This window comes from Pituophis catenifer, unplaced genomic scaffold, assembly GCF_029215685.1.
Source record: "Pituophis catenifer annectens isolate HBS135680 unplaced genomic scaffold, rPitCat1.0.hap2 SCAF_1, whole genome shotgun sequence".
In the NCBI taxonomy this organism is placed as follows: domain Eukaryota; kingdom Metazoa; phylum Chordata; class Lepidosauria; order Squamata; family Colubridae; genus Pituophis; species Pituophis catenifer.
Genome location: NW_027256881.1, coordinates 22,630,241 through 22,653,107, shown reverse-complemented (window position 1 = coordinate 22,653,107; position 22,867 = coordinate 22,630,241). Strand labels below are relative to the sequence as shown.

Below are 22,867 nucleotides of genomic sequence, written 5' to 3'. Positions count from 1 at the left end.
TCAGCCAGTTCATGTGGCCATATTTTATACAGCATGTTGAAAGGGTTTGCTCTGCACCCCTTCCACTAATATCAAAGCCGTTTTGTGTGATGTATTTATGCCAACAGTTTGAAGAAATATTGCAAGTAGAAGCTATATAAATGCTTAAAGGTCTGCTTCTCTCTTTTTTAAAGGAATGAGTGAAAATCCATCAATTTGTTTCAGTGAAGAAATAATGTATACAAATCTGTTTAAAGACATTTTTTACATTATAGCATAACTCGCTGTGATGTATTTAAGCTCCATCTTCCTGTCTTATCCTTGCCAAATATTCACATATTCTTAAATCCTAAACATTGTCTTAGAATTGAGTACTGTAGATTTATACTTGCTGAACTCAATGATCTTTCAGTGACTGTGACAAGAATAACTCTATTTTTAAAAAAGAAAGATGGTTTAACGCATCTAGTACAATGAGTCCATGTGTCATTGCATGCATTGTGGTTTCTCCTTTTTCCCAGAAAGTACTTCTTCAGTCAGGGGGGAAAAATTGATTTCTTAATTACATTGCTAAAAAGAATCTGTGGAAACAAAATATTGACTTTCCTGATTATGTTCCACTCTTCAAAGTTAAGAGCTCACTACTTCTCCATGTTAGACCTTGAAAATAATTTATCTTGTTTGCAAAATAGAGGGGCTGATTATCATACATGGCAGAAGATCAGACAGAAAGGCAGACTGGTTTCCGTCCATTAGCAGAAGAGAATCTGCCAGCGGTATTAACCTTGCTGGAAATACTATACTACCACCTGCTGTCCAAAATAATCATCCCCTTTCCTGACTTCTGGACACCATAACCCTGAGATCTGGAAACCTTTAAAAATATGTCTGTTTTCTGAGATGTGGGTGTTGGGAGATTGATGAGGCCTGTGACACAAGTGCTATTGTTGTGACTACTGTTGTCCTCAGCTGCCATTATATGCATATTTGTTGTTACTGCTTTTCTAATTTTTTAAGTATGCTTGCTGCCAGAGTTGCTAAAGTTGTGAGATGGGCAGCCATATAAACCAATTAAAATAAATAATAAGTAAATACCTCCCTGCCATGTTCCATTGTCCCATTGCTCAAGAAAACCTCTAGAGCAGGGGTGTCAAACTCGATCCCATTGTGGGCCATATCAGGATTTTGTTTGCCTTTGGGGGGCTGGGGTGGGCATGGCCTGATCATCGCGGCTGATTGGGTGGGCGTGGCCAGGACAGTCCCTCGCCGTCTCCGGGACAGCCCCACAAGACAACTCTGGGCCTATCACCGGCCGAATTCGGATTCACGTGTTCACACATCTGCTCTAGCAAGTTTGGACATGAGAAATAAGAAAGGAGAGAGGGAGAGTAATCTTCTGTTCATCCTGCAAAGTAATCACCGGAATACAAATTCTCCTTCTATATACAGTACAGTATTCACAAGGCAGTGAAATGTTGAGGAGAGAGCCATGGACCTCTTCTAGGGAAACCCAGGTGTGTCTCCAAGGCTATGGCAGTGGTTTGAGCACTGAGAGTTGTTTCTTTTGAGGTTCAGTTGCAGCTCTTATCTAGTGTGCTGCACAGGTTGATCTGCTGTGTTAATACTAGTCTCTATGTTTAATTCTTTCTAAAAAAAAAAAAACAGAAATCGCCTGCCAAGAAGCTGAGCCATGCCATTAGTAAATCTCTTGGTTGTGTACCCACTAGAGATCCTCCTCACCCTGTATATCCGGAACAGCCAGAGAAGCCCCTTGACCTTGCCCATATAGTGTGAGTATATATCTTCATTTAAATATGATTTGTTCTGTTCAGTTTGATTGCTTTCTTGTCGGTCAGGTGGTGTTCTCTTGAGTCCTTTTCCCCCCTTGATATACATGGTGCTTGTGTTCAGGAGAGGTCTAAAAATGAAATAAACTTTAGGCATTGTAGAAAAAAAAAGTATAATTAAGATTTGGGTATATTGAAGCATTGACAGTTGGTTTAGTGCTCCTTCAAATACTGATTATCAATTTGAGTCAGTTCTGTTTCAAATATTCGTATTATCTTGGGACCTGACTCTAACTTATTACAGGTAATCCTTGACCACAATTGGGCCAAACATTTATGTTGCTAAGCAAGGCAGTTGTTAAGTGAGTCGTGCCCCAATGTATGACCTTTTTGCCATGGTTGTTAAGCAAATCACTGCAATTATTTAGTGAATCATATGGTCACTAAGCGAATCCGGCTTCCCTCATTTACTTTGCTGGTCAGAAGCTAGCTGGGAAAGTCACAAATGGCGATCACATGACCCTGGGATGTTGCAGCTATCGTAAATATATGCCGGTTGCCAAGTGGCTGAATTCTGATCACATGACTGTGGGGATGCAGCAAAGATTGTAAATGTGAGGACTGATCATAAATCATTTTTTTTCAGTGCCATTGTAACTTTGAATGGTCACTAAATGAATGGTAGTAAGTCGTGGACTACCTGTAGTTGGTTACATTTGATTTTTAATTACATATTTGTTTTTCTATAGCTAGTATTTGCAAGATTCTGTCTTTGGAGATTCTCAGTCATCCCGGTCATAGTTGTCCCAAAGGTGCTTTTTCAAGAGGCTTTTCTGGGTTTTCTTTGAAGACATTTCACTTCTTATCCAAGAAGCTTCTCAGCTCTCTTTTTCGTCTTTAAAGAAAAACCAGAAAGTCCTGAAAAAGCACCTTTGGGATAAGATTCTGTCTTCCTAAACCACCTCCTGGATACTAAAAGAAGTTATGATGTCTCCCTTATTAATATTTTTCCAACGGTCACTGTGTGAGCAAAATAATAACCATAGACTTATTGCTAAGGGTATTACATACTTGAACATTATTTAATGTTCGCAGCTATGTGCCTGAGGGAGAACAAATACAGAATTAGAATCCAAAACAGCCATCTAAATCAGGCCAAAAGTCCAGTTCAAAGTCTTGTTCATTTGTAAACAAACACATGCCAGTGAGAATCCCATAAGAAAGACAGAGATGCGGTAGCATTTTGCTGTTTATTCTCCCCAGCATAAGGCATTGAGGGGCATTCTGCCTCAGACGCTGTAAGTAATGCATATATACTGAATATGTAACCATTATGACAAGTATTGATAGTTTTATTCTACATGAAGTCTCCTTAATCCCTTTAATGCTGTTTGGATTAGTGAAGTTGCTATACTTGATAATTTTATTCTTAAACAAATTAGTTTGGCAAACTTTCTTCTATCTATACTGAACCCCTAGTTTCAGTTTAATATCTATTTACAATATAACCATACTTAGTTTTATGCTTAATTATATATTTCTTTCGCATCAAGCAGTCCACTAAATATCATGATCTCTTTTATATCAACCATTACTTAGTGGTGGAAGTTGGATTAATGAAACTGGCCCCAAATTTCAGTTTGGTTTACTGAACTGTATTTGCCATTTTAATGTCCATTTTCCAGCATGGAGAGGTATTTTTGTACTTCGTTAACTTTTTGTTTTAATCATCCTAAACAATTTGGTGTTATCACCGAATGTACTTTCTTCTCACCCCTTTACAATAGTTATCTATATCTATTCCAAGGTGAATTTTTAAAATTTTATTTATTTATAAATTATATTCATATGGCTGGCCTGGTCAGTGTACAATAAAATAATATTAAAAGAGAATGCCATTAAAAACTTGTTGTTTAAAAGGCTAAAGTAAGAGTCTTAGATATTAAGAACAAAGGAGCTACTTCAGGAGACCAACATTCTCTTGAGACCCTGAGACATAGCCACGTTTTGAGGGACTTCCAAAAAGACAGCAGGTAAGGGGCCACCTTAGGAGGGAAGATGATCTATAGAGCAAGTGCCACAACAGAAAAAATCCCTTTTCTGGATTCTGCCAGATATAGCTGCTTCATAGATGGTACCCACAGCATACCTCTTCTGCCAGATCTGATGAGATGGGCATTTGTAACTGGGAAAACGTGGTCCCTCAAATAACCTGTTCCCATGTCATGAAGGGTCAAAAGTCAAAACCAGCCCCATGAGTTGGACATGGAAGCAAAGTGAGCCAATGCAAGGTGAGGAGCAGAAGTGTATAATATGTGCCACTTTAGGGTTCTGCCACATTCTGCACCAGTTGAAGATTCCAGATACTTTTGAAGGGAAGCTCCATGTAGAGCAGTGGTTCCCAACGGACAATTTGATTTTTAATAGGGGCAATTTGAACCTTGTTTAAACCAAGTTAATGGCCTTTTAGGCTTCCTCTGCGTGAGTAGAGTTCACTTTTTGAGTAAAGTAAGAATTATATGTCACCAGGGGGCGGGGTGGGGGTGGGGTCAGGATTTTAGAGATGCTTAGGTGGGGCATGGCCAAAAAAAGGTTGGGAACCACTGATATAGAGTATTACAGCAGCACAGCCAAAAGCTGACCAGGTTATGAATTACCATGAGCAGAGCCACAAAATTGAGGCGGGGGAATAATTGGCACACAACACAAAGCTATGAAAAGTCCCGCCTAGCTAAGAGGACCACCTGTACAAGCAGGAGTCTAGGAGGACCCCTAAGATGTGCACTGGGTCTATCTAGGGGAGTGCAACCCCATCCTGTACCATAGTAGCGTAGAAACAGAACTGACAGTAGAAAAAGACTTAGTGGTCCAGCAAGTTTTCCCTTTGAGTTTTTTTTTCCGTATTAATTAATTAAATTTTTATTGTTATTTATTTTTTAAAATTTTTGCTGGATGATGGACATGTGTTTATCCCAAGCATGTCTAAACTCAGTTACTGATGATTGACCCACTACCTCTGCTGGAAGTTTGTTCCAAGCTTCCTCTACTCTCTCTGTGAAGTAATACTTTCTTAACATTAGTTTGAATTTCCCTACTCTCTATGTGAAGTAATACTTTCTTAACATTAGTTTGAATTTCCCTCCTCTCAGTTTGAGGTTATGCTCCTGTGTTCTTGATTTTTCCTTAATATTGAAAATATTGCCTTCTTCATTCACATCCATAATATATTTAAAAGTTTCAGTCATATAGCAATGATGGTATTGTCCACAAATCAGCAGGCTCCAAAACTTCATAGGCATTCAGTCTTGACAGGGTTCAGCTAAAACTTGTTATTCCGCATCTAGTCCCTCATAGCCTCCAGCCACCAAGATAAGTCATCCACAGCATTGCTTAACTCTCCAGGGGAAAAGATATATAATTGAGTATCATCAAGCGTACCGATGATACTCAAGCGTCCCATGGCAACAGATGAGCTCACCTAGCAACTTCATGTAGATGTTAAACAGGAAAGGAGAGAGTACCGAATCTTGTGACACCCCACATAGCAGGGGCTGAGGATGGGATCTTTCTATCCCCCATCACCACTGACTGGAATCAACCCTAGGGAAAGGAAAAAAACCAGCACAGCTCAGTGCCACCCACTCCCTATTCACTGAATTGGTCCAGAAGGATACCAAGATCAGTGGTTTTAAAGGTTGCTGAGAGGTCAAACAGAGCCACACTTATCCCGCTCTCACTAGAGATCATGTTAAAAGGGCAACCAATGTTGTTTTTGTCCCACACTCAGGCCTGAAACCAGATTGAAAAGTCTCTAGATAATCCATTTCATCCAGGATTCTGTGAAGCTGCTGTGCAGTCTTCTTCTCAACTATAAGCAGTGGTGGGATTCAAATAATTTTAACAACTGGTTCTCTACCCTAATGACTGGGTGGGCGTGGGCATGGCGGGCGTGGCTGGGGGATGTGACAGGCAGTACTCGGCCTCCTGCACCGCCCTGGGAGTAAAAACGGGCTGTGGGGAGGACACCCCACCCCCCTGCACCCTGTTTTGGGCCTAGGAGGCCTCCCTGCACTTACCAAAATGGGGCATGTTGGTCCTGGAAGGGATGGGGAGACGAGGGGAGGGGCCAGCCAGCAATTTAACTACCGGTTCACCCGAACCGACCCGAACCTGCTGAATCCCACCACTGAACATAAGTCTTTTAAAAATCTAACTAAACAATGAAAGCCAGATAAACCCTATCTATATTGGTATTTCAAAGAACTACCAAATATTGCTAAGATGTGACTTGCCTTGTAGAACCCAGGTTAATTTTTTCAACATGATTCCTCTGTTGACTGGTAATTTATGTTTCTAATTTTATAACATCTTATTAATTTTATCTGGAACAGATGTTGAGCTAATCACTCTGTATCTTTCTAGATCACTTCTACATTTTAAAAAACAGTATTTTCTATTTTTGACACTGGATGAGGTAAGAGTCTCCCAGACAGTAAATTCTGGTGCAATTTAAGGTATGGTAGTAACCTATAAAACCTTATATGGCACAAGGCCAGTCTGTCTGCAGATTTGCTCTAGGTTTCTTCTCTAAAGCAGTGCCATCTAGAGCACTGCTAGAGTGATGGTGAACCTATGGCACGTGTGGCCGAAGTGGCATGCGAAGCCATGTCGCCTGGCACGTGCGACGTTGCCCATTCCTTTTCTGGGTTTCTGGCACACATGTACGCGCCACAATCAGCTGGTCTTTTTGCATGCGGCAGTGCTGGAAACTGGAAGAGCTGGTCTTCCGTTTTCCTGCGTGAACATGCATGCTGGCCAGCTGATTGTTGTGTGCACATGTGCACCAGAAACCAGGAAGAGTAGCTGGCTCAATAGCTGAAACCAGAAGTTCATTTTCGGGGTGCACATGCGCCCTGGGCAGCTCCTCTTCCAGGTTGCTGCCCAGACACACGCGCACAAAGCACGTGCTCCCTTTTTGGCACTCAGTGCCGAAAAGGTTCGTCATCACTGATCTAGTGGAACCCAGGAATCATGTTTTCTCTGTTGTAGCACCTGGCTTATGGAATAGCATTCCTCTGGGATCTGGACGGCCCCAACCATGCTAGACTTCCAAAAAAACTGGTTTTTCCTCAGGCTTTGTGGAGTTAAATAGGTATCTTTTAATTGAGTTATAATTCAATTGTTATGTGTTAACGTTTGCAGTAATCCAACCAGCACAGGCTCCGAGCTATCTGACATGGCTCTCAGTAACCAAACAGGTCCCATTGGCTGACTTGTTCTTATGGCTATCCAGGCTCATAATTTTTTACACACTGACATTATGCAGCCAGACTATAGTGCTTTGGTGTAATATTGCCATATTATTTCTTGTTTTATATTTTGTATCATGAGTCACCCAGAGTGACCAGATTGAAATGAGGTACTATATAAATTCTATAAACAAGGAAAGAAATCATATCTACTTTTCAGTTGTTTGATAGAGAGCCTAGTGTTAAGGAAATCTAACTTTTATCTCCAGAAATTCAGCATTTTCCCATCTCAGTTTTTAAGAACATTAGATGATATCTCCATGGAAATGGTTTGTTTCTCTTTTATTTATCAGTAATATCTAGAACATCGATTGTCACTCTCAGTTTGTGTGTTCCTAAAGAACACAGGCATTTTCCCTAAGTTATCTGTATAGTGAAGGCAGACAGTAATAATTTCTCACTGTCTTTTATGAATAGTTTAAATTTGTTGTCCTTTGATCTGTGGTGCATTTTGTTCTATTTAGCAAAAAAATGAATAAATCTGGTCCCAAAAGGAAAGTTTTCTGCAGAACTTTCCCTTTCACTGATTAACTACTTTGGTGATTCTTGGAATTGATAGAACATTTTCTGACTTGCAATATACTCATTTATAATGATTTTCCCACTCAATTCCCTTCCCATTTTTTTTTTTTACAAATCTTTTCAATTTGATAATGAATGAGTTTGCAACCTTCATTAGAAAAACTATCTCAAGTGCTTGAAATTATATTGTTTAACATATAAGGGAATCACTCATGACTTGGACAGAGGTAGGGATGTTTGGAAGAGAAAATAAGTAAATATTATGGTGGAAACTGCTTTCTTAATCAAGTTCAGCCTGAGAAATTGCTGTTTTCTCAGGCTGAACTTGATGACATGATGGATGAACTCTGCCGAAGTTTCTTACTTAGATTTGTCCTCCATAAAGGGAAGCATAAAATATACAGCATATCAAGCAGCATGTTTGTGAGCACTTAGATAATTATCCAATTAACAAAGTCAGCAGGCGCTTGGCACAAACAAATCATGCCAGATTAACTGTATTTCTTTTTTTTTTTTTTTTTTTAAATTTTTTTTTATTGATTTTTCCAAAACAAAAAAGAGAATGTACAATCCATCTCTGCTTTCGGAGGTACAGTGTATTTACAGTGTAATAAAACAAAGTTTAGAAAAAATAAGGCTACAATCATAACTATACATGATACTATACAATATGACTATAGTAGATGTGCCAAGTCAAGAATCTAAAGTCATGTTTTCGTCTTATTTTTAAGCCAGTGGTACCAAATACCCCATACATCATAATATCTTGAGTTGTCCTCGTTTTTTAACTCGCCTGTCAGTTTCGCCATTTCTGCGCACTCTAAGATCTTATTTATTAGAGTTTCTTCTGGGGGTATAAGTTTGTTTTTCCACCATTTTGCGAAGGCTATTCTAGCCGCAGTTATAATCTGAATTATCAGTTGGGTTTTGTTGTTGTTTAAGCCCTCTTCAGTCATGCCAAGGAGGAAAAGTTCCGGAACTAAGGCTACCTCCTGTCCAGTTATTTCACAAAGCCAGTGTTGGATTTTGGACCAGTACTTTTTAGTCTCAGGGCAGGTCCACCATAGGTGGTAAAAGGTGCCGACCGATTTTCCACATTTCCAACATGTGGGAGAGAGATTTGGGAACATCTTAGCTAGCCTCGCTGGGGCTAGATACCACCTATGTAGCAATTTATAGTGATTTTCCCTAAACATTGTCGATTTGGTTATTTTGTAGTTTCTATTCCAAGCTATCTCCCAGTCATTGAAATTTAGGCTATGTCCTAGATTTTTTTCCCAGATATTCAATTGTCTTTTCACTATGGACTCTGCCTTATCTTCATCCAATAAAAAGTGATAAATTTTGGTTAACATTTTTTTTCCTGGTCCCCAAATAATTTTGTCAAAGTTTCCATATTTTGCTGCTATTCCGAATTTGTCTTTATCTTTTTGGAATCTTGAGTTGATCCGAATATAGTTCCACCAATCCAAACTAAAGCCCTGATCCCTCAATAGCTCCAGCGATTTAAGTTTCCCTTCTTCATCGAGGATGTCCTTATATGTACCCCATTTATAGTCATCTCTCCTGTTTGGGGCCGCCAGCGATTCCATAATGGAAAGCCAAATGGGTACTTTAGTATATATCTTCTGTCTAATTTCGTCCCACGTACAAATGAGGGTCTCCCTGATTTTGTGCTTATGGAAATAGGATTTTTTCTTATTCTTTATATCCCAGAGATGGGAGTGCCATCCTTCTAGGAGATCATGTCCTTCCAAGATCAGGGTTCTCCTATCCTGTAACTTGATCCACTCCTTGATCCAAATTAATTTTGCGGCCTTTTGATATAGTTCCCAGTCAGGGAGCCCAAAGCCTCCCAAATTCCTTTTCCCTTGGAGTATCTTAAGGGCGATCCTCGATTTCTTACCCTCCCACAAAAAGTTCCTAATGCATTTGTTCAGATCCAGAAAGAATTTTTTGTCTAGTGATAGCGGAATATTTTGGAATAGGAACAGAATTTTTGGTAGGATATTCATTTTGATCGCTGCAATTTTACCGATCAGGGACAATTTGAGCTTTTTCCATCTTTCTAAGTCTTGGCGTGTTTTCTGTAAAAGGGGAATATAATTATCCTCTTTTAGTGAGGAGAGTCTCGCGGTAATCCATATTCCCAGGTATTTTATTTTCCTAACTGTCTGGAGGCCTAATGATTCTTCCAATTCTCCCTTTTGTAGATCAGTCATGTTTTTCACTATCATTTTGGTTTTGTTCTTATTAAGTTTTAGGCCCGCCACCTCTCCATACTCCTGGATTTCCTGCATTAATTTTGCACCGGATTCTAGTGGGTCTTCCATTATGAGGGCTACGTCGTCCGCGAAAGCTTGGGTCTTAAAAGTTTCATTTCTAATCTTTAATCCTTTAATCTCTTTGTTGTCTCTTATCTTTCTGAGTAGCACCTCTAACGCCAAGATATATAGCAAAGGAGATAAAGGGCATCCCTGTCTTACTCCTTTTTGTATCTGAAACAGCTGGGTTCTATCTCCATTCACTAGTATGTTTGCCCTTTGGTTTCTATATATGTTCTCAATCATCTTCCTGAAGTTGGTGCCGAATCCCATTAGATCAATTTGGTTTATCATAAAGGTCCAATTCAAGTTGTCGAATGCCTTTTGGGCATCGACAAACATTAAAGCCAGCTGTTTTTCGGGATGTTGTTCGTAATATTCAAAGGTGTTTAAAACTATCCTCAGGTTGTCTCTAATCTGTCTCCCTGGGAGAAAACCATTTTGGTCTTTGTGAATCCACTGATTTAAAATTTTTTTGAACCTCTCCGCAATTATATTCATGAACAGTTTATAGTCTGCGTTCAGCAATGAGATGGGTCTGTAGTTGGATATCTGTTTCGGATCGGCACCTTCTTTCGGTATAAGCGTCAAGTACGCTTCCCTCCACGAGTCTGGGATTGTGATACCCACCAGGGCCTCGTTTAATATTTCTAACAACTCTAATTTTAAAGTATCATCAAATTTTTGATATATTTCCCCGGGGAGACCATCTGGGCCTGGAGTTTTATTTTTCTTTATTTTAGAAAGGGCCGTTTTTAGTTCCTCTATAGTAATCTTTTCATTTAACATTTCCTTTTCTTCTTCAGAAATTAGCGGTAGTTTAGCTTCGCACAAGTACTGTTCTACCTTGCTTGTCGCTATTCCTTCATTTTTGTATAGATCTTCATAAAACTTTCTTATGCTCTCTAATTTATCTTCTTCCTTTGTCAGCAAGTTGCCCTGAGCGTCTTCTAATACTAGTATTTGGTTTTTTTCCTTCTCTTTTTTTAGTTTGTACGCCAGCCATCTCCCCGACTTGTTAGCGTTTTCAAAGCAATAGTGCTTGGATCTTTTTATTTTCTGTGCCATTTCCTCCTGGTCCAATAAGTTCAATCTATGTCTCGTCATCAACCACTGTTGTTTGGACACCTCATCTCCCGGGCATTGCTGGAGTTTATCTTCTGCTTGCAATAGCTTATTAGTAAGCACTTCTGTGGTCTTTCTTTTTTCCTTGTTTTTGAAGGCAGTATATGATATAGCTACCCCTCTCACGTAGGCCTTCATAGTATCCCACACGATTTCTTTGGCTGTCTCTCGATTTCCATTTTCTGTGAAGAAGCGTTTAACTTCTTCGTTCAATTTCCGTATAAACTCTTCTTCGTATAGCAACTTAGTCCTTAGACTCCATCTCTGTTGTATTTTCTTTGTGTCGTGATGCCAGCTAATTTCAAGGAACTTATGGTCTGCCCAAACATTTGTGCACATATTAACCTTTTTAATTTCTAGGCCCAGTTTTCTGGTAGCCCAGACCATATCTATTCTGGACCAGGAGTTATGTGGCATTGAATAGAAGGTAAATTGTCTATCATGGGGGTGTAAAGTGCGCCACATATCAATTAGGTTAATCTCGTCCACTAAATCAAAAAAGGTCTTTGGTAAGGGAGATCTTTTATTCTTTTTAGTTATATCACATTTATAATCATATTTAGGGTCTATAATTCCATTAAAATCCCCAACCATACAAATTTCATTGTTTGCCCATTTTGCCAGCTGTTCATGCAGTTTCCGATAAAATTTCCCTTGTTTTTTATTCGGGGCGTAAACCCCCACCACTAGCACCTTAGAATTGCCTCTCGTTATCTCTACAATCAATATTCTCCCTTTTTCATCTTTATATTTACATTCTGCCTCTATTCCTTTCTTAACATAGATAGCCACCCCCCTTTTTCTTTTCTCGGCTAATGAAAAAAATACTTTACCAAATTTAGTAAAATTTAAATAGTTGGCTTCATCCTTTTTTATATGGACCTCTTGAATACAGATTATATCAGGATTTTGTTTCATCAGTTTCGACAATATTATCCTCCTTTTTTTGTAATCATTTAAGCCGTTCACATTGAGCGATAAGATCTTGGTATCGTTCATTCCTATAGCTGTCCTCTAGTCTCTGGTTTTTATTTACCTTTAAGTGTTACTGCTCTCACTGGTCTAGATTTTTTCCCTCTTTCTTCTGTGTCTTCCTTTTTCTTCTCCTCTTCTATGTCTTCTCTTGTGATTTGTTCTTGCGATGTCTCTTCTTCCGTATTTAGTACTTCGTTTTCCTCCTTACTGATTTGTTCTTCTTCACCTCCCCTTAGTTGTTCTAGGAAATCTTGGGCATCACTTACACAATCGATTCTGATTTTCCTCCCTTGCCACGATATTAACATTCCTTCTGGGAGGAGCCACCTAAATATTATACTTCTCCTGTTTAATTGGTTTGTCAGAAATCTATAGCTTTTCCTCCTCTCCCTCACTCTCCTTGGGATTTGTTTTAAGATGTTCACTTCTTTTCCCCCGTATGTAATTTTTTCCTCCCTAGCTATATTATACAAAATGTCTCTCACTTTTTTCCTAGCGAAGCGAATATGGACTTCTCTAGGGAGCCTGTTCCTTCTCACGTAGTTGGTTTGGACTCTATAGACCTCATCGATCTCTCGTATTATTTCTTGCTTATCCTGTTGGAGCGTCTCTGCAATCAACTCAGCCATCTTATCTCCTAGGTCCTCTTCTTTGTCTTCCACGATGTTTTGGAATCGCAGGTAAAACGAGGCCTTATCCATCTCAAGTTGTATTAAAGCGTCTTCTGTTTCTTTATTCTGCGCCCACAGGGTTTGATCGACCATGTCCAGTTTCTTCTCGTTTTTTTCTATTCTTTGTTCCGCATTTTGTATTCTATTCTCATTGCTGGCGATCGAAATTTGGATCTCATTCATTTTAGCATCCAGTCCATGTATATCTAATTTCAGATTAACTGTATTTCTTTAACAGTAGTTTAATAGATTAGGGGAATACCAATATATCTGGAATTACACAGTGGCTTATGAAAGTTTAAATAAAATGGTAAAATATGAGCTAAATAACATGTTCATTAAATGGACTCATACTTGGTTGAATAAATGTGCCCAATGCAAGGTTCATTAATGGCTTTACTTCAGCCTGAAGGGAAATATCAAATGTGATGCTATGGGACTCTTTCCTGAGCCCTATGCTGTTTAACATTTGTATCAATGACTTGAACGAAGGAGTTGAGAAGACAATTTCAAATTTGCAGATGACATAAAACTAGAAGGGAGAGCTAATACTGCAAATGAACGAGAGAGGGATTGGAAAAAAAAAAGCATCTAGAGAACCTTGAACAATAGGCTGAAATTAATATAATGGAATTGAATCAGGGGTGAAATTTAGCAGGTTCTGACAGGTTCTGGAGAACCGGTAGTGGAAATTTTGAGCAGTTCGGAGAACTGGCAAATACCACCTCTGACTGGCCTCAGAGTGGGGTGGGAATGGAGATTTTGCAATATCCTTCTCCCAGGAGTGGGAAGAGAATGGGGATTTTGCAGTATCCTTCCCCTAGAGTGGGGTGGGAATGGAGATTTTGCAGCATCCTTCCCCTGCCATGCACACCATGCCCACCAAGCCACGCCCACAGAACCAGTAGTAAAAAAAAATGGTATTTCACCACTGAATTGAATATAAATAAATGTAAAGTTCTGCATCTGGGTAGCAGAAAAGAACGACTAGAATGGGATGGACGAGGCTTGGCAGCAGTACATGTGGACGGTATCTGAGTGTCCTTCTTGGACAAAAGCTAATCACGAGCCAGCAATACAATGAAACTTTTAAAAGCACTCTTTGAAGTACATTAGCAGGAGAATAGAGTCCTCATCATGGGAAGAATTGTTCCACCAATGTTCTTCTGACCAATCCCATTTGGAGTTCAGCGTCCAGCTTTTGACCACTCCTGTCCAAAAAGTACAATGAAATATTGGAGCAAATTGGTGATAGATGTGGAAACTAACATCTGTGAGGAAGCATTAAAGAGTATTGGCATGTTTAGCCTCCGGAAAAGGATGACTGAGGGGAGATAGCAATCTCCAGATACCTGAAGTGCTGTTATCTAGGGGAAAGAATAGGATTAGTCTCAGTTGCTTCTGAAAGCAGGCCTGGAAATCAGCGGGTTAAAATTACAATGAAGGAGGTTCAAGCCAGACGTCAGGAAATTAATAGATCAGACACCTGACTATATGAACCATTAGCTAGTGGAACTACAGGTAGTCCTCTACTTACAACCACAATTGAGCCCAAAATGTATTTCGCTAAGCGAAACAGTTGTTAAGTGAATTTTGCCCCATTTTACCACCTTTCTTGCCACAGTTCTTAAGTGAATCACTGCAGTTGTTAAGTTAGTAAAACGGTTGTAAAGTGAATCTCGCTCCCCCATTGACTTTGCTTGTCAGAAGGTTGCAAAAGGGGATTACATGACCTTCAGGACACTGCAACTGTCATAAATATGAGTCAGTTGCCAAGTATCTAAATTTTGATCACGTGACCAAGGGGATGCTACGAGAGTCATAACTGTGAAAAATGGTCATAAGTCACTTGTTTCAGTGCCGTTGTAACTTTGAACTGTCACTAAATGAACAGTTGTAAGTCAAGAACTATCTGTTGACAGCTAATGTAGCAAGCAAAGGTCTTCAAATAGGACAGGTGGTTTTATTGTAGAGATGTGCTAATATCTGCACTGCTTATGATTCTGTAAAAATGAGCAGAGAGATACAGTAAGTTGGCACTGAGCTCACTTAGCAACTATTATAGATCTCTGTAGTTGTAGAGGGCATAGGGACCTTGAAGGTCAGCAGAATCTTTATTCATTTTTAATGTTTATTTATTTAATAAGGCTGCCCAACTCCATCATGATTCTGGGCCACACACAATTATAACATCATAAATACAAGTATAAATAAAACCATAGGCATAAAGAAAAAGTCCTAATCAATCATTCTAAAAATAATGCAGCCCGCAAGAGTTGCAGCCCAATCTTAACCCAAAGCCTGCACAAAGTGCCACTTTTAAGATTTGTTTTGAACACAGTCAGTGTTGAGGCCAGACAAATCTCGGGGGGAATGTTGTTCCCAAGGGCAAGTGCTTTGACAGAAAAGATCTGTTTCCTAGTTTCATGAGATGACCTTATTTAATAGATGGGGCCTGGAGCACATTGCCCAATTGTACAGGATGGGCAGAAATTAAAGAAATCAACGTTAAGCTATAAAACCTAACAAATACAATTACAAGAGCTTTTTCTTTATCTATTTTAGAAAATTTATATAGCCACCCACTCACTCTCAGTGGCTCAAGGTGACTTGCAAAAATAAAATCCCAGTGTACCAACAATAAAAACAACCCTCATCCCCATAAACCCCTACTCCCCTTTTATTCTCCTTTATTAAACCCTTAATGGAGCTCGTAATTCTGTGCCAATAGGATCACGTAGCAATAATATTCACTCCTTTTCTTCTAAGTAAAATGGAATGCTAGGACTTGGTATACCTGTTCGTAGCCAGAAGAGTTCTATAATCCTGACATATGAAATACAATATTTAAACTTCAAATGATGTGTTGCCTTTGTTCCTTATCTGCGTTACAAGTGGTCCTCAATTAATAACATTAATTGGGACTTGGGACTCTGTTGCTAAGCGAAGCAGTCATAAAGCAACGAGTCATGTAACTGCTGACTTGCTGCTGGTTCTCCATTATCTTTGCTTGTCAGCAGTTGGCAGTGAAGGTCGCAAATGATGTTCACCTGACCATGGGAATTGTGAGCCGGTTGCAAAGCACCCAGTCACAGACACCTGATCACAGTGGTGGGATTCAAGTAATTTAACAACCAGTTCTCTGCCCTAATAATTTCTTCCAACAACTAGTTTGCCAAACTGCTCACAAAGTTAACAACCGGTTCTCCCGAAGTGGTGCGAACTGGCTGAATCCCACCACTACCTGATCATGATGAGAACACTGCAATGGCTGCAAGACTAGCCTTGAAGTCTCCTCATTCAATGCTGTCATAACTTAAAAGTGTTGCTGAATGAATGATTGTTACTCGAGAACTACCTGTAATTTATGTTATGTTTCTCTGAATTAGCATTTTTAACATTTCCCCAGTCTTTGATAAAGCATTTTTAAGGAGAATAAAGCAGGGGTGAAACCTATTTACCTTTCCTACCGGTTCGGAAGTGCACGCGCCCCGTGCGCGGGCCCTCTGCGCATGTGCGGACCCTCTGCTCATGCACAAACCCTTCTGCGCATGTGCAGAGGGTAAAAAACAGGTTACTTCCTGGTTAAAAGCAGGAAGTAACAGCAGGTGGGCGGAGCCTTGCGCTGCCATCGCTACCACCCGCCGCCGTTATGCCGAACCGGTCTGAACTGGTAGCATTTCACCCCTGGAGTAAAGTGATACACAGTAATAATTCCCATCCGAGCTTTAGAATGTAGGCATAATAGCACATTAATTTCTCTGCGTTCAACTATTTCCATTTGCTAAAGTTTTTATGTACTACAATTGTGGTGACTTCTCTGTGTAATAAACCACCACGAAACTGGGTTGATATGTAACCTCTTAAGACATATTTGTTAGGAAGAAAAATAACACTGAGGTTAATGGGAGTTGCTTCCAGGTATTTTTGCACAAAAGCAGAGCCTTTCTTTGATCATAGGGAACTTGAAGGACCATGACAGAGTAGGTGAAATCTTTTGGTTGGAGATCTATAGTTGTAATTCAACATAAAGAAATGTGCTTTGTAATTAAAGTTATTGTTTGAAATATAATTATTAGTTGTTGTAATTCAATACAACATTATAGGTAGTCCTCTACTTACAACAGTTCATTTAATGACTGTTCAAAGTTACAGCAGCACTGAAAGAAGTGACTTATGACCATTTTTCACACTTACGACTGTTACAGCATCCCCATGGTCACATGATTTGCATTCAGATGCTTGACAACTGATTCATATTTATGACGGTTGCATTGTCCCAGAGTCATATGATCATCTTCGGCCCCCAGAAGCACTCTGCAGTGCTCCGCACATCCCATTTTTGCCAAAAATGTACCCGTTTTTGGCCTGCAGAGGGTTTCTAGGGGCTGGAGAGGGTGAAAATGTGACACGTGGAGGGTTTGGGAGCCCAAAACTGGGCCCATTTTTGGCAGAATCAGGCTTGTTTTTGGCAAAAACAGGACATGCGGACCTCAGCAGGGTGCTTCTGGGGGCCGGGGAGTGCGAAAACGCGACATACGGAGGGTTTGTGAGCCCAAAAACAGACCCGTATTCGGTCTATAAGACACACTGAAATTTTCACCCACTTTTAGGGGGGGGAGGGAAAATTGTGTCTTATACTCTGAAAAATACAGTAGTGCACAAATACTTTCCTGATGTAGCTCTTCCATTATCGCTAAAGAGTGGAATCCATAATGTTAATAAAACAAAAATGTTGATTGATGGCTCTAGGTAAATTCAGAGTCTCCCATTTAAGCATCGCTTAATATGCCAGCCTATTCCTACCAGGAAATAAAATGGCATCTTGATACACCACAAGCAAGAAAGGAGGTCCGACAGCTTTGACTGGCTGGAGAAATTAAAAATAGTGGAGGAAATTAGAATTGGAAATTAGAGGTTCTGCTGTCTGTCTGCCTTGCCCAAGCACTGTAGATCACGTGTGCAATCAAGAATGCTATATAAAAGCCGTGATGGCGCAGTGGTTAGAATGCAGTATTGCAGGCTAATTCTGCTGTCCGCCAGCAGTTCAGCAGTTCAAGTCTTACTGGCTCAAGATTGACTCAGCCTTCCATCCTTCCAAGGTCGGTAAAATGAGGACCCAGATTATTGGGGGCAATATGCTAACTCTATAAACTGCTTAGAGAGGGTTGAAAAAGCAGTATGAAGCGGTATATAAGTCTAAGTGCTATTACTATTGCTATAGAGTACATGTTGTGGCCCGCCAGCGGTCTGCGCGGATCGTGGCTGATCCCGACGACAAGGAGGCTGGTGGTGTCGCGCCAGCAGCCTGCTCAGCCAGCGCTCGCGTCGGACAGTGAGGAGGCTGAAGAGGATGTGGTGCCAGAGGAAGAGACTCAGCCAGGGCCTTCAGAACCTCCAGAGGCTCCTTCAAGTGGAGAGAGTGAAGTGGAGGAGCCTCTCCTCAATGCTTGGGCACACAGGGCTGCCAAAAGGCAGGAGTGGCTACTCAGGAGGAGAAGGTCTCCTCAAGAGTAAGGCTTAAGGATAATTTGCCACTCCCTTAACCTATTTAAGTCACATGCCCTTAGTAAGTTTCTTGCTAGAAACAACTCGTATTTATTATCAGAGTATTTTGGTTTATCATATCTTGTTTTTTGGGCTGGTTGCCAACCTTTGCCGGTCTTGTTTATTCTTGCTACTTAATAAATTTGATAAGGATCGTTGGTGTGTCCTTATCCTCGGAAATCCGGAGCTGGGGCAGAACAGTACAATATATGTATGCATGCATCAGTTAACTGGCTGATTCATTCATTCATTCATTCTGTCATTCCTATTCTATTTATAAAATACCAACGCAATTAATAAATCCAACCCACTAGCTCCTATAAAACATAAAAATATGCACATTATTTTTAGCATTGAAGCATGCCCCCACAAAATATGCAGAAAATAATCAGCAAAATTATTCAAAACAATGAGTAGGAGCAGATTGGAAATGTGCATTCTCCATTGTAGCACCTGCCCTCTAGCACAACATCCGCTTAGACACATATTCTATTCTCACCCTTCAAATGTTCTGGCAGTCTCTTAAACCCAGGCTCTGTTCCTAGGATTGCAGTTTGGGATTGTCCCTGGCAATTGCAGTTGCCAACAGCAATTTTTCCCTGCATGTTATTTAGGTTGTTTTGTCCAGATAATCATGTTTATTTGTAAAATTTTGTATCCTTTTAAATATTGGAGGCCACCCAGTCTTTTTGGAGTTGCTTGAACATCAATAAAATAAATAGATATTCAACAGACACAGCAATGGCAAGCAGTAGAGAGTGCTTGACATTCTACTACAGATAGTCCTCAAGTTGCGATGGAAGGTGGGACCAGAATTTCTGTTGCTAAGCAATGCAGTCATAAAGTGCAATGTCAGGTGACCACATTGCTTAGTGACAGCAATCCCTGAGCACCTCTTTACAACTTCCTGCCAGCTTCCAACAAGCAAAATCAGTGGGGAAGCCAGCAGGAAGTTGCAGGTCCCCGGTAGTTTGCAAGCAGGCATGCAGGCTGGTAAGTAGCTGCTGCTGGGTGAGAGAGAATGCACATGGGTGCACAAGTGGTGGGGAAATACAATTGTTTGGGTGTCCACTGGCAGATTGTGTGAGTGGTGTGGCATGAGCACAGTGGGGCTTCGGGTGGCTGCTGCAAGGGGGGAGAGGATATAGGAGTGTAATGGAATGTGTGAATGTCCTGGGGGGGGGGAAGACATGTTTCCTAGGAAACACTCAGACAAGAGGGAGAGGAGTCCCCAATGGATTAACGATCCTAGGAAGAAACTGAGGAAGGATCTGCCCTATTTGATCAGTCTATAATAAGGCAGGGGAGGTTGGACCTTCAAGATTGATGTCAGCCCTGCTGTGTAAACCAGAGAGGAAACACAACAAGCTAATTCTGATTTATTGAAAGGCTAAATTAACAGAATCTTGAAAGTCCAAGGTACAAACTTCCCACTGCCACTTTTAACCACCTGATCAATGGTGGTGGAATTATTGGGTTGCAGCTGTTGGGTGGGAGAGAGTGTGTGAATAGCTGGATGGGGTGTGCAAGTGGGAGAGACCTGACCAACGTGCAACCTTCCCTACTGGCTTCCCCATTGATTATACTTGTGATAAACCAGCAGGGAGAATTGCAAATCATGATCACATGACTGCAGACATAGTATGAGCCAGTTACAAAATGCCTAGATTGTAATCATGTGACTCTGAAGTTGCTAGAATGGCTGGCCCTAACTACTTGTTTAGCACTATTGTAACTCCAAACAGTCACTGAATGAGTTATTATTAACCAAAGACTGCCTCCAAAACATCAGCTTTTAGGGGAGCCTATAGAAGAGCCAAGGTGGCGCAGTGGTTAGAATGCAGTACTGCAGGCTATTTATGCTGGCTGCCGGCTGCCAGCAGTTCGGTAGTTTGAGTCTCAACGGCTCAAGGTTGACTCAGCCTTCCATCCTTCCAAGTCGGTAAAATGAGGACCCAGATTGTTGGTGGGCAATATGCTAACTCTGTAAACCCCTTAGAGTTGGCTGTAGGGCTCTATGAAGCAGTATGTAAGTCTAAGTGCTATTGCTATTGCTATAGGCAACTGCTGACAAAGCCTGTTGCAAGCTTGCACATCCCACCTCAGAAAATTCCAAAGTGATTCTAATGTTCACACTTAACTATAAAATGAATCAATAAAATCCTGATTTCTAATATCAAAGGTGGCATCCATACAATGTGGGGTGGGTTTTTTTGGGACATTCATTTAAGAAATCATTTAAGTATTTCTTTTAAAGAAGAAAGGAGTTAGAATGTGAACCCTAAAGGGATTCCCGGATGATTCTTGCTGCTTTTCAAAGAGACTGATGAAGAGATAAAGGTGTTATTGTATTTGCATATGAGTAATCAAGACATTTCCTCCTTGGATAACTGACTTACCTCTTCATCTGTAGCACACTATTGAAATTCTCTTAACTGCCACAAAGGAGGTTTTCACTATTTTGCTTTTCAAACTCTGAAAGTTTAAAAGCTCTTGATGATTTGATGAGGTCAGAACTTCCTTCCCCCCCTCCCCATTTTATCCTGAAAGAGTTGAGAATACTTAGAGGCAATGATCCATATTAAAAGTTATCTAAGCATGCAAATTGTTGTTACTAAGTCCTGCCTTAGCTATGAAAGCCAGCTGGGTCATTTTGGGGTAGTCACTCCCTCAGCTCAACCTACCTCACAGACTTGTTGTTGTGGGGAAAATAGGAGGAGGAAGGTTCACTGCCTTGAATTATTTGTAAAAACAATAAGGTAGTGTTGGAAGAAACATCCTTCTAGGTTCTGCTCCAAGTGGGGAAACAGACACTGGAGACATGGAGACTGCTTGGAAAGATGGTTTAATGGTGGACAGGATCACATGGCTTGAGTTCCTGAACAGAAAAGGGGGCAGATACAGTAAATCCTTGGGTTTTTATGCTCTCTCTGGCTCTGCATTTCTTGGGGCCCCAAAAGAGTATCCTGATTGGTTGTCAGACTCTCAGGGGGTGGGGGCCTTGCTGGCTGATGGTCACATGTGCTTCCCAGGTCACATGTGGTGAGTTTCTGCTGCTATTGTGTAGAGGGCTAATCCTATCTTTGGCAATTCCTACTATGGCTCTGCCTGAAGGAGGCAGATCTTTGTTATGTAGAATAGACTGGCCCAGACCTTAATGGCCCATTGACAAAGGGTGGGGGGGCAGGAAGGTGGGAGCTGCTTTGTCTGTAAAATATGCTTCTCATATTTCTCATCCAGGGAAATATAATATTCTGCCTTTTCATATTTCCTAAAATATTTCACTCTTCCAGGAAAGGGGTGGGTGCTACCTTCCTACAGTAGAATACAAATAAATACCTTAAAATGTGCTTTGGCCTCTAATTTTGATTTAACCTTCATTCTTCTCAAGAGCCCATACAAAACTTTGCTTGATTTTATGTAGTGAATCAGTAATTTGCACATTCTCTTGAATCCGCCTTTTTAGGTACAGATTTTTTTTTTTTTCAGTTTTGTAGTCTACAAGATCTTGTTCCAAATTGATTGACACAGAACTGATGACACTTTCTGTTGGGAAATTCCCAGCCAGGCAGAGGAGGAGAATTCAAGCAGGGAGTTAGCTTTGAGTCGTTCTGCAGCTTCAAGAGACCTAGGACTGACCCCACCCCCAGGTTCCATGGTACCTTATCTGTTTGTTGGCAAGGGAAGGCAAGGAGTCTGGAGAAATTCTTATACTATAGGCAGAACACAAGAAAGTTGTCAGCTTGACCCTTCGCATGTGGTTGCTTGCACCTGATCCTTTCATTGCTTTGCTTCATGCTGCTTTGAAGTTCAGTAATTGGTTTGGGTTTCTTGAAGTGGGAGATAGCAATAAAAATAATTATCTTCACAAAAGTCTATACGCCTATCTCTTGCGCTATGCTGTTTCCCAGGCTATTTTTTTTCCTATGATTTCAAGTTCTTTCAGGGGATAACTCTGAATTTCCCTTGCTCCATCTCATTACTGTCTTGTACATATCTGATTTGTGTGATATGATTGAAATATTTGGCTTAGAGAAAGAACATACTGTGAAAAACTAGATTTCTCCCTCGCTAAGTTTTTTTAGATTTTTTTTGATGGATGATACTGATAACATCCAGACATAATGCTAATCCACTCTTTGATTTTATGAATTCAAGCCTTAGGCTGTTAACTGAATTATTTCTTCTTTCATTTCTCAAACACAACTGCGCTTCTTCACCTGGTTTTGGAATTAATTAAAAAAGGATCATAGCAATGGAAGGAATTTGAATTTAAAGCATCCTCAACAAATATTTAAGCTTTGCTTCAAAAAAGTCCAGTGAAGTGGACCTAATTTTTTCTCTATTTATATTTTTCTATTTTGCGCAAATCTAGCAAATTGTGGTTTGAAGGGCTATAGTTTAAATGAAAAGAGTTCCCAGTCTTTGTTTATGGACACATATGCTTTCTGTAAAGATTACAAAGGAATTTTGTAGTAACTGAATGCGATAAAGAAGAAGGAAGATTCAAGGTTAAAAACTGTACTTGTAATGCCAAACCAATTTTCAGCATTCTGCCTGAATTGGTCGGTTGTGTATCAGTACCTTTAACAAACTGATCATGTAATTTGTTGAATAGAATAGAATAG

At 40.3% G+C, this 22,867-nt stretch overlaps 1 protein-coding gene across 1 annotated transcript in view; it reads left to right on the top strand.

Annotated features, from left to right (window-relative positions):
- DTNB (dystrobrevin beta) overlaps window positions 1–22,867 on the top strand; it is a 115,747-nt gene that overhangs the window by 35,970 nt on the left and 56,910 nt on the right. Inside the window, exon 9 of the mRNA XM_070946856.1 lies at window positions 1,645–1,769. Within this exon, the coding sequence (XP_070802957.1) occupies window positions 1,645–1,769 (125 nt within the window). The remainder of the gene's footprint in view (window positions 1–1,644; window positions 1,770–22,867) is intronic.